This window comes from Xenia sp. Carnegie-2017, unplaced genomic scaffold (genome assembly GCF_021976095.1).
Source record: "Xenia sp. Carnegie-2017 unplaced genomic scaffold, XeniaSp_v1 HiC_scaffold_3, whole genome shotgun sequence".
NCBI classification, from domain to species: domain Eukaryota; kingdom Metazoa; phylum Cnidaria; class Anthozoa; order Malacalcyonacea; family Xeniidae; genus Xenia; species Xenia sp. Carnegie-2017.
The window spans coordinates 41,470-53,417 of record NW_025813493.1 but is presented as its reverse complement, the minus strand read 5'-3'; the positions used below and the strand labels follow the sequence as shown (position 1 = coordinate 53,417).

Sequence of the window (11,948 nt, the reverse complement as noted above, 5' to 3'; positions counted from 1 at the left end):
TTGTCATTCATGGGGAAACGATGTACTGAGACACCCTCTGTGTGTTGACTGTTTGTACAACTTTCTCCTTTGGGCCAACCAGCAACACAATATTGTCCTCCTCGACAATTTTTTGCAGAATTTTGCCTACTCGCCATATTTTAACTTGCGGTGTATCGTTACGTTTGACTAACTTAATAAAAAATTATTCTCCTTATATTATGTGCGTTGTGATAATATTGCATGGGTTTTAAAACCACAGACTACGTCAAGGATGCGACACCCATATGATAAGAATGATAAGTCTAATCCAGAAGTTTATAAAAGTAGTATACACTGGATGATTGGAAATAAGCGCGTTACAGTTAGTTTCTGATAACATTGCGTGAGTGTTAAAACCGCAGACTTCGTCAAGGATGCGGCACCCAGTTTATTGAGAAATATAAGTTAATTCAAGAAGTTTATAAAACTCTAATCGATTGTAAATGTTGCTTACCTATGCGTGTTGCTCATTTGTCACTAAATATACGCAATTTTTTTAAGAGAAGTTATAAAATATGTAAAATTCCAGTTGGAAATATGCTTGTTCGTATATAATTTTTATATACTAAGAGCTTTAAAATTGAACTTCCGTCCTTTAAACGACGTCACGTACTCAAAGTCAAATTCGCATCAAAACAAGCAAATATGCCATGTTTGAACGCAAAGTTCGATGCGTTCCCATCGACTGAATTCAGTGGGCGATAGCTCAAAATGATCAGTATAATACAGAGAAAACGTTTGTATTGAAAAACGAAATATGAAAATTTTACTTCAGTAGCACTTTAACAGGAAAGGTTTCACAGTCGCACAACTGATTTAACTTGAACGAAATGTAGCGATAATCATTTCATAAACGTCAGGTTTCGCCGTATTTCATGTTTTTTTCGTATGGTTTAAGGTCATAATATTGTATTTACAGGAAATATGTGGGTGTCCGATGTTCTGGTTGTTGTCTATGGGGGTTTTTACATGAATCCGGAATGAGTTTCGATCCGGAATGAAGTCATTCCACTTTAAAAGAAATCCTATTGCATGTTTACATGAATCCGGAATGAGTCACAACTCGATCCGGATCGAGTTCATTCCTAGTTTCATTCCGGATCGAAATTTACTTTTTATCTCATGTAAACGCGAATTGAGTTTCATTCTGGAATGATATTGTGATTAATGACGAAGCACACATGTGCCATGGGTATTGTCTTCTGGCAAATTGAAGCTCGTAAGCAAATAAAGAGGCTAAATGGGTTAAAATGAGTGCGAAAAAAAAACAACAACTAGTTTCATGTAAACACGGTTGACATCACGTGATTGAAATCATCGTGATTGAAAGTCATTCCGGATTCATGTAAACACCCCTTATTTTCCGTTTATTTTCAAGTGTGTACTTATTATTTGCTCGTTTGTTTGAGATTGTGACGTTTGTATAAATGTTTTCATCGATTCAACGGTTTTGCTATGCTGGTAAGACAAATTTCTAATACATAAAACGTATGTATAATATTCTGTATAGTACATGTAATAAATCGTAGTCTGTACACTTTAGTCGTTGCTACAGCACCGTTATGCATGCACCGGTTATGTGTTGTAGGAAATATTATATTTTGTTCGTTGGTGATGTTGAGCCATTTGGTTGTTATATCTTTTGTATTTGTAGATTGTTTATCTTTAGTGTGTCGTGGGTGGCCTAGCTATAGTCGGGGGTACTTTATTTTGTAAACTTCGCCTTGTTGCTCGTCTGGTTGTTTTCCGTTTATGTGTGACACGTATGTTCTTTTTATGACCATCATATATACGTGAGATTCTCTCAGACATAGTTCACCTAGCTTGGACGTACGTTATCGTTGCTTTCATTGTCATTTGATTAATGGTCCAATTCTGTTTGTTGACTGCTATTATTTCCGAATGCTGTGTTTATGGTGTCATTCTTTGTGTTTGTTTCATTTATTTTCGTGGTGAAAATCGTTCGATGATTTCGTTCAAAGGTATTGTGCTCGTCTCGTAATGTTCAATATGGTAGCTTTGTATGATGTAGATTTGTTAAGATGATTACTCGAGTATTAGGTCCACATGTGTTGGTTCTTGGTGGAGTGTGTTTTGTAGTTTGTAAGAAGGAGCTCAGTTTCCCTCGACGTCTTTGGTAAATTGTATATGTGACTGTTCTGTTTGCCGTGAGCGAGAAAGAAACAATCATGTCTACATGAGTTCTGTGATTATATCATTTACGTATACCGAAACAAAAAGGTGGTATTGATATTGATATAGGTATAGATAGTGGGGCTTGCATGACAATTTCAGCTACTGCCAGGAAAGTGTGAGTCCGTTGCTGTTCCGCGTGTAATTATGTAATATGTTTGATATTGTCGACAGATTTCAAACTGTATCATTGAAAATCATCGTGGCTTGAAAATGTTTCAATTGACATTTCTTCTGATGATGTCCGTGTTCAATTTACAAGGTATGAAATTATCAAATATTTTACTTAATAATGCAGATATCATCATGTAGGGGCCAAGGAGAGGTTAGAAAATGGGGGAGGGGGAAGAAGGTTACAGAATCGGATTGTTGTTCCCAGTATAGCAAAGCTGCTTTTTAACAGTTATCAGTAATCATTCAATATACAAAGTTTGTTTTATTTCGTTTGTAAAGTTTATTATAGTGCGTTCAGACCGAGTCCCCTGAGACGGTACTCAGGCACGGGCACCAATGTGAGCACAACATTTTGATGGTGGCCGTGTATAAGTGACCAGGTCTGGGCACCACGAAAAGAGGTAGTACCCTAGTACGGTGCTCGAGCAAGGGCACCTATGTGAACGACGACACCTGAGTAACATGTACAAAGAAGCACGTATTCAGCACATGGTTTCAAAACTTGTTTACAATGAAAAACATGAAATTATAAATAGAGGAAGCTGGTGGGTACTACGTAGTGTGAACGGCCTGCAGATTTTTGTCCGAACAAGGGTATCGTACTCCAGCACTCAGTCTGAACGTACTATAATTGATCAATCTACCTCCAACTAAAAAATGAAAGTAGAACATAAGTGAGACTAGAAATAGTCTCCATAAAAATATCCATTCTTATCAAATATAAGTATTTGTTAAAGTGGATTTTTATACTTTTACACTTTACAAAGTAAGAGATTCTGAAGAGGGGGGGGGCTGTCAAGCTCTGCTACAAAGTCTATATTGTTGATATAGTTGGTATCTTGTTCGTCTTAGTTAACAAAGTCAGTAGTTGTCCGTCAGGCTGGATGAAGCTACAGTCATCTTGCTATTTCTTCAATACAACGCAAGAAACCTGGCATGAAGCAAGAAAAAATTGTCAAAAGAAAGGGGGAGATCTTCCTGTTCCAAAAAATAAAGCTGAAAATGACGCCATTTACGAATTTTCACTATCAAAAATGCCTACATTACCTTTTATTGGTTTGTTTCGCAATAAAAGCGACAGTAAATTTTATACAGTCCATAATGTAGCACCTACTTTCATAAATTGGGATACTAATGAACCTAACAACGCAGGTGGCAGTGAGGATTGTGTTCAATTCTCTGTGCAAAGCAAGTGGAATGACATTTCATGCACAAGCCGTAACAATTATATTTGTGAAAAATGTAAGTACTGAAATTATCAATGATTTTACGTTTTCTAAACTTTTTGCGATTCTGTCTACTCTGAAAGCATCACGTAAAACAAACACATTTAGAATTTTAGAGATTTTTATAATTTTTCTTGTTTCAACGTTATGTAATCAGCGTTGTGTTGTACAAATAAGAAGCGGTGGCTTTTAATAAAACAACAAATTAATAATTTGTATTTAATGTTGATCTTTTATTGAAGATATTAATAAATGCTTGTCCGACCCTTGTCATGTCAATGCAAACTGCACTGATAACGAAGGTTCTTATGAATGTCAATGTAACGAAGGATACACTGGAAATGGGCTCTCTTGCACGAGTAAGACATACATACCGTTGATGTAGCAATAGTTTTAACTTGCCTAACAAATGGTTTGTTTTTTGTTTAAGATATCAATGAATGTTTGAATGTTCCTTGTGATGTCAATGCAAACTGCACTGATAACGAAGGTTCTTATGAATGTCAATGTAACCATGGATACACTGGAAATGGACTCTCGTGTACAAGAAGATTTTATTGTTAGTATCTAAAAATTATTTTAAGGGCCTGATTACAGGAAGCATTTTCAACCCCGGCGTTGAAATTTCACAATCATGCGGCAAATGTTGAAAAAGGTTTGATACTTACAGGGTGATATGACCGAACTGTGAGGCTAAAACTTACTATCAAATCTCGAATATGTTTAATGTAAAAATATTAAGTGTAAAAGGTTATTTAAATGATGTTCATTAATCTGCTTTATTTTGATAAATGAAGTCCACTGTGCGCGTCCAAGAAGATTTTTTGTCGCAGCAATGTCATCGATAACATCACTACAATGATGTCATCGACTAACAATATTTATATATTTTATTACATTAAGAGAAATTGTCAAATTTGTCGTTCACGCGCATTTTCTATAAACTAAAACTATATATGTTTTCAAATAAGCATATGAAACAAAGTTATAGTGCAGCAAAGTTATTTGTTTTGTCAGAAAGCAGTGCGAGGAAATTTTAATTTTTTTTTGAAACATTTAAAGGGAACAAACCCTTTGTAATAGTGAAAAGTTAATAAAGACAATACAATGATAACTTCATTATTTTATTTAGATTTCCAACCTTCACTTGTTGTGTTAACAATCAGAGGTGTTGCAGCTGGAATATCTGCTGTTTTTGCTTTTGTTAATCTTGTTATTGCCGTTGCTGGGTTCTGTAAATCAAAAAAAAGTAAGCTACTCATTTTGTTATCATAAAATTCTTATAAAAGGTTATGTTTGTGGGATAAAGTGTTAAAACAAAGAAGTGTCAGTATAAATTATATAATTATATTTTGAAGGGATCAAAGAGTTTTTAGCATTAGTTAATTTAGGTTAATGATTGTGTCGTGTTTTTGTCATCATTTTTCTTGTTGTTTGCTTTTGTAAATTAAAACAAAATACGATATTAATTTTTTTACAACGTAATTCTTACAAGGAATCCGTTTGTCGTATGCGCGAAAGTGTTTAAAGCTTTAGTATAAAGTACTTATTTTTTGTATTAGGGTTGAAGGACTTGTAACATATGTTAATGTAGCCTTTTGGTTTATTTTTGAATATTCTCCACTATATTTGTGGTTTGAATACTTGTTCAGAAAATTATACATAGATTTCATAATAATTCTTTGTATTTTGCAGAATGTCTTTTTTCCATGGACTGCATGTCTTTGTTAAACTCCTAACAAACTCTTTTCTAGAAAAGGAACAACATCAGGTAGTTGAGCTTGAGGCAAAAGTTGAGCATGACAATGGAGATCAAATATACGAAGAGCCAGGCGATGTCATCGGCAAAATTCCTTCAAATTTTAGTGATGAAGAGCGTTATGAAATCATTCATAAACAGGACGTTCCTCTCCCAAAGCTTCCGACACAAAATAAAGACGATGAAGGTAAATCAGAACATTCACCAGAGAACTTGGACTACGTAGCAGTAATTGACCAGCATTATCAGCCATTGATTCTTCAAACAAACGCCGCTCCCACTGAACATGACGACCAGCAAGCGTTGCCGAGTACTAGCTTTAAAAAGGCGAATTATGGTACTGATCTGCAGGAAAAGTTAATTATCACAGCATGAATGGTATGCCTAACAAGTTGAAATATATTCTGGATGAAATATCAAGTATGGTATGGTTAAGTATGTACTACTCATGCTGCATCAACGAATTTAGGTGCTAGCTAAAGTTTTGTTTTAATCATGGTGGGGAGATTGTCGGAAGTCCGCTCCATAACACCAATGAATATATGATTTTTACTTAATTGTTTAGTATGTATGAAGTATTTTGTAGGAAATGTGCGCCTCTCTGCACCACTCCTCAAAATTCATTTGTGCATTTTAAATCTTGAGAGGACTATTTTCAAGAGAATTGTTTCCTTTTATTTCATAAAGAAGAAAATGAGCTCGTAAACCATCTATTGCTTCAGTTGTATTTCAGTAGCCGCTATTGACTTAACGCGTCATTTGAATTGCCTTCATTTCAATGATTTTCATTTTCTACTTAATTGATCTGCAAATGCTGTACTTTCCATGGTAAAATGAAAAAGCAAACGAAACAAATGAACCCTTTGGTCAGATATCGTAAAATTCCACCCGTGCACTTCTGCTGCCAATCAGATTACGGGAAACGCAACAATCCCCCTTTTGTTGATTTGTAAAAAATAAAGCGTACAATCATGCCCAATATAACGGTGGTATCAACAGAGAGCCTTCCTTGGTGAAAAACTATCTCCACTCCCAGTTACAACTAGAGTTCCACAAATCTCAACTCTCATCCCTAAGAGGTTTTATCTGCGGAAAGAGGAAAAAGAAAAAATTTTTCAGACAACACGGGACCACAATCAGTGCATGCTAAACCTTTAAAAATGATCTCAAAAATTTCCATAAAAGTGCTACGTACCTGCAAGAACTTTAAATTTGAACTCAGTCAAATGTTTTACGCTTACATGGACAGCTTACATGCGCAACAAAATCATTTATTGATGAATGTATTATATTTGGAAAGTAATATATTAGAACAAAATGATTGATGACGTTTTTTGTAACTACTTGCGATTTTTAATAAGAACGATTACTACAACTAGATGTTTACATATCCAGTGCTTTATTGATTATATTATTGCATGACAGGTATTGATGGCATCACAAGTAGTCGTATCCTCAGCCATTAAAAGATCCCCAAGTACCATAACTTTCATCACTAGAACAGTGGCGTGCGGTGACCGAATTTAATAGGCAAGCGCTGGGGGTGAGGTTCGCGGCATGCCGCGAAGCTATCTAGGGGTTCTGGGGGCATGCTCCCCAGAAAATTTTTGATTTTGAAGGCTACTGGAGCGCGTTTCACGCGATTTCTGGGAGTACTTTGTCGAAAAAATGTATCTGTCATGACTGAAACAGTATTGAAAAAATCTAAAAAGTTCAAAAACTTTTATAGAGTATATATCACAATTACGGTTTAAAAGTATTACATGTGGTATTGTGATATAAAGTCGTTTTAAGTAAATGGCTATTGTAGTGAAGTAACAGAACGAAATAGTCCAAAATCCTACAACAGATTTACTTAAATGTAAATTCCATCCGTCTTTCCTTTGCGCAAAACTCCTTTATAACGTCCTCATAGAATCGTGGCTTCCCTGCAAACTTACCAACATCTCCTTCTCGATTGAAATTGTAGCCAATGCAGAAAGTCGCTCTTGCCCTTGTGTACTGCGAAGATACGTTTTGATACGCTTGAGAGCCGAAAATGATCTTTCTGCAGAGGAGGACGTACTTGGCATAGTAACAATGAGCTGACACAATCGGTACACCTCTGGAAAACAGGCTTTCAAGTCAAGTTCGATTATTTTGATATCATATCAAAACAGGTTTCGATTTGAGCTCGGCAGATGCGTATACAACGATTAGTTCACTTTTAGTGCTTGAAGATTAAAGAATGTTCCATATGAATCTTGCAACGATTGCAGCTTTCGTTCGGGAAAATTCCGGCTGTACAATTCGTGCTTTGAATGATCCAACAAAGAAACGAATGCTCTGCTGTTAAGACTTTCGAATCTAGAGTCAATCTGCACGACAATGGTATCGACTACACAGAAAAACATTTGACGGAAGGACGCCTTTACATCCTCTTCACTTTGCCCGCGTTTCAGTGCTACTTTGACGATACTTGATAATCTACGAATTTTGTTCGTTGTTCTTGAATCTTATCTTTCGTCTCGCGAACTTTCGTGACACAGAAGACAATATCGAACTGCTTACTCTGAATGATATTATACAAAACATCCGTAAGACCAAATATTTCTGAAAATATTTTAAGGCAGAACACAAACTGGAAATCTGCAAGAACTTGTCGGTAGCCCCTCGCTTCGTTTAACGTCGTACCGTCAAACTCGTCATCATTTTCGATGATGTATTCGAAAACTTCGAGCAGCTTTGCTCTTGTCTCCAGTACAGCATGGATTAACCTGCTCTGATAGTGCCATCGAACAGCTGTTCCAGTGGGAATGCGTCTGCCGACAACTGTGTCCAACAGGTATGTTCTCTTGGACGAGGCGTGAAAAAAGGATGAAAGACCAGTGACGGTTTTAAAAAATATACGACACTCTTTAGTTGACGAGACAGCTTGAACAAGGACCAAATTTAATGCGTGTCCGCAACAGTGGATAAAAAGAGCATGTGGATAGTCTTCTCTTACTCGTGTTTGCAAACCGGACAGTTCTCCTGACACACTCGCACCGTCATACGTTTGGGCAATCAGTTTTCGCCGCATCCGTACTCGTTCAGGGTTTTACCGACTTCTTGTTTCAGTCTAGCCGCAGTTCTATCCTCACTTACATCGGTAAATCCAAGAAAGCGCTCCACAGCTTTACCATCTGGGTTGACATAGCGAACTATAGTTGTTAGCTGCGATAAGGTCTTAACGTCGGAGGTTTCATCCAGGGAAATAGCGACAAATGGGCTCCTCATCACTTCATCTTTTATTGCTTTCAACATAACGTCCTTGACAGCAACAATCAAATCGTTCTGGATACGATTAGAAAGTCCAGAAAACACGGTTGCTGTATGAAGATGCTGTTCAAGCGTGGGGTCATATGCACTTAGCAGTTTTATCAATTCGACGTAATTGCCCTGTTGGCAGACTCCTCCAGCTCCACCCGACCTCTGAAAGAAAGTTCCTGTTTGCCAAGAAAGCAAACAACATCAATGAAACGGCGAAGTACTTCTCTATTCTTGTGCACCATCAAGTTGTGAGCTGAGATGTGTTGACGGGCCTGTTCGTCTAGCTGCATGTCGATGCGTGTACGCCCAAAACTGGCATTCATTAGGCAACTGGACAAGTGTGTCTTCGTTTTCTCGTGTCTGTTGACGGCATTACACAGGTTGGCCAAATCATCGTATCCCTTCTTGCACCAGACTGTCTTGTCTGTTGAGTTGAACAAAAGACACGGCCAGCAAAATAACTTATTCAATTTTGAGGAGCCAGCCAGCCATTTGTACTTGTCGTAATTTGACGTCTGAAAACTTCGAATAAAGACTTTACCACTTCGCTTGGATGTTGTATGTAGTCCTTGCAACTCAGGAGTGGGACGGCCACCTTCGACGATCTCTCGTTTCTCGGAAAAAGGTCTCAATCCAAATGAGCGGGATAACAGTGATTCCACAATGCATTCAGTCATGTTGTACAGGTGTCGTGAAAATACCGAATTGTAGAAGTAGAACATAAAAGGATGAAAATTCCTATGCTATATATTTTATAGGAACATCAATCTTATTTATACCTTACATCAGTTACATGATATCTTGTAGTGACGTACATAACGTGCGTACATTACTCATCTAGATTCATGTATTAGCAATAGAGAAATAGCCAATCCTACTTACTCAAACGCGCACTTAAACTTACGCACTTAACTTTATAATTACGTAAAACTACTCAAATTTCAAGTACATTATCCGCTGTGTAATAACTGCACCTTGTTTATCAAAATATATAAAAGCCTGTAAATAAATTCTAACATATAGAATACTCACGACTGTTGTAAATAACTTCTTTGCTAGTGAATAAAATAATCACAAATTTAATAGCGTTCTAGTACATTGAAATCACGTTCAGAGCTCATACGCAAGACTTATATAACGCTAAAGTATAACATGCTACAGATAATATCTTCTACATACATAAATTAGAAATCTCTACTACTTTGAATTAGAAATCAGAACATTACCTTTCGCTCTCAGTCATCTTTTAATAAACGATAACATTAACGGCGTGAATAATTCGGATGTCCAATGTGTTGAATATACGAATATTATTCGTGCGCTGATATGTGTTTAAAATTGCGAGCGTACAAGACTGTTGACCAATCGCTATCAAGCGGCGTAGAAGCGCCGCTTGCCTTTCTCGATATTCCTCGAATAAGAAGCCTCCAAATCTAGATTAACGCATGCAAATGTTCAAATTGAGCTCGAAGGCAAGCGCGCTTGCCTTGGTTAATAAATAATTAATTTAATCCACTTAATTTAATACACTTGACTCATCTTACAAGTGTAGCAAAGTGAAACCGAAAACCACGACAGTAAATCGCGTATAAATAGCAAGCATTTCAACTGTAAAGACAATTTAGACAAAAGATTACATTGACATTGTTTAGAACAGAAAAATTTAAACTGATTTTGCTCAGAGATTGATCCAAAAAATTTTTGTTCGGTAAAATGCTTAGGCAAGCGGCGCTTGCCTACGCATGACCGCACGCCACTGATCACGTTTCGATCGGGATTGAAGATCATTCGGATTCATGTAAACACCCTATTTTCCGTTTATTTTTAAGTGTGTACTTATTATTTGCTCGTTTGTTTGAGATTGTGACATTTGTATAAATGTTTGATCGATTCAACGGTTTTGCTGTGTTGGTAAGACAAATTTTAGCATACATAAAGGCAATATGTAATATTCTGTATGGTGCATGCATAACAAATCGTAGATCTGTGCACTAGTCGTTTACTACCTTTTGCAAATTATGCATGCACCGGTATGTGAGGAAATATTATATTTTGTTCGTTGGTGATGTTGAGCCATTTGGTTATATCTTTGTTTTGTAGATTGTTTATCTTTAGTGTATGCGGTAGGTGGCCTAGCTAGTCGGGGGTATTTTTTGTAAACTTCGCCTTGTTGCTCGTCAGGTTGTTTTCGGTTTATGTGACGTATGTTTATGACCATCAGATATAACGTGAGATTATCATTATAGTTCACGTAAACTTGGACGTATGTTTTCGTTCTTTCATTGTCATTTGATTAATGGTCAATTCTGTTTGTTGGCTGCTATTTCCGAATGCTGTGTTTATGGTGTCATTCTTTGTGTGTTTGTTTCATTTTATTTTCGTGGTGAGAAATCGTTCGATGATTTCGTTCAAGGTATTGTGCTCGTCTCGTAATGTTCTGTATGGTAGCTGTAATGTTTTGAATTTATCTTTTTTCCTTTGGTATCTATCTATTGTGCTCTCTAATATCTGTCTGTCAACAACATTTCTCATTCCTATATATATACATGTCATTGTCACTTTTACCGGTGCCACGATTTAGCATTGGTAGGATACCTCTCAATGGTCGGTTAAATAGTAGTTGAGCTGGTGGGACATTGGTTGAACAATGAGGCGTAGTGCGATAGCTGAGTAAGAATCTTGAAAGTTCTTGTGTCCAATTGCGATGTTCCGCACGGGCTGTTTTGATCGCTAGCTAAAGGCTTCATGAATGCCTCGGCCTCTGAGTTTCCTTGCAGCCACTCCGGGATTGATGTCTCGTGCTTCACCCCAAGTTTATGTAGATATTTGGAGAATTCTTACTGTTGAACGGTGGACCGTTGTCAGATTTGAACTTTAATGGGACTCCATGCCGTGCAAAATAGCATCTATTTTAGGGATCAGTGCTTTGGCGGAGGTACTTGAGATTATTTCTGCTTCTGGGTATCGCGAATACTTATCGATCAGCACGATGATATATTGTCCAGTAGGGAGCGGACCATAGAAGTCATGGATGGTTTGCCAAGAGGGCCTCTGGCATTTCTGGACTTGCTAATGGTTCTGGTGGGCTGGTTGATCATTTTACTTGATGGTGAGCCAGGCTTCAATTTCATTCGCCCTGACGGCCTTGTCCATATTAGGGGGAACCCAGGCAGCTTTAGTTTTGGCTGTGTCCTTGGTGGCCTTCGTGGGCCCAGCTTCACAACCTTGTTTTTTAGGTGTGCCGGAATGTGTGTCCGCGTTCCTCGTAGGGGTATGCCATTCGT

The 11,948-nt window shown here is 37.3% G+C and overlaps 3 protein-coding genes across 3 annotated transcripts in view; 2 read left to right on the top strand and 1 right to left on the bottom strand.

Moving 5' to 3' along the window:
• Window positions 1–6,173, top strand: part of LOC124454872 (macrophage mannose receptor 1-like) — a 34,588-nt gene extending 28,415 nt beyond the window's left edge. The window contains exons 10-13 of the mRNA XM_047005625.1: window positions 3,889–3,973; window positions 4,045–4,173; window positions 4,747–4,863; window positions 5,369–6,173. Coding sequence (XP_046861581.1) covers window positions 3,889–3,973; window positions 4,045–4,173; window positions 4,747–4,863; window positions 5,369–5,748 — 711 coding nt within the window. The 3' untranslated portion in view covers window positions 5,749–6,173. The remainder of the gene's footprint in view (window positions 1–3,888; window positions 3,974–4,044; window positions 4,174–4,746; window positions 4,864–5,368) is intronic.
• Window positions 1,164–3,804, top strand: LOC124454875 (C-type lectin domain family 3 member A-like). Its single transcript, XM_047005628.1, has 3 exons — window positions 1,164–1,482; window positions 2,389–2,476; window positions 3,241–3,804. The coding sequence occupies exons 1-3, from the start codon at window positions 1,477–1,479 to the stop codon at window positions 3,639–3,641; spliced, it is 495 nt and encodes a 164-aa protein (XP_046861584.1). The 5' UTR covers window positions 1,164–1,476; the 3' UTR covers window positions 3,642–3,804.
• Window positions 6,174–7,816: 1,643 nt separating the features above from the next.
• On the bottom strand, window positions 7,817–8,434 carry LOC124454770. The gene has a single exon (XM_047005525.1). The coding sequence runs from the start codon at window positions 8,432–8,434 to the stop codon at window positions 7,817–7,819; it is 618 nt and encodes a 205-aa protein (XP_046861481.1).
• Between the last annotated feature and the right edge of the window lie 3,514 nt (window positions 8,435–11,948).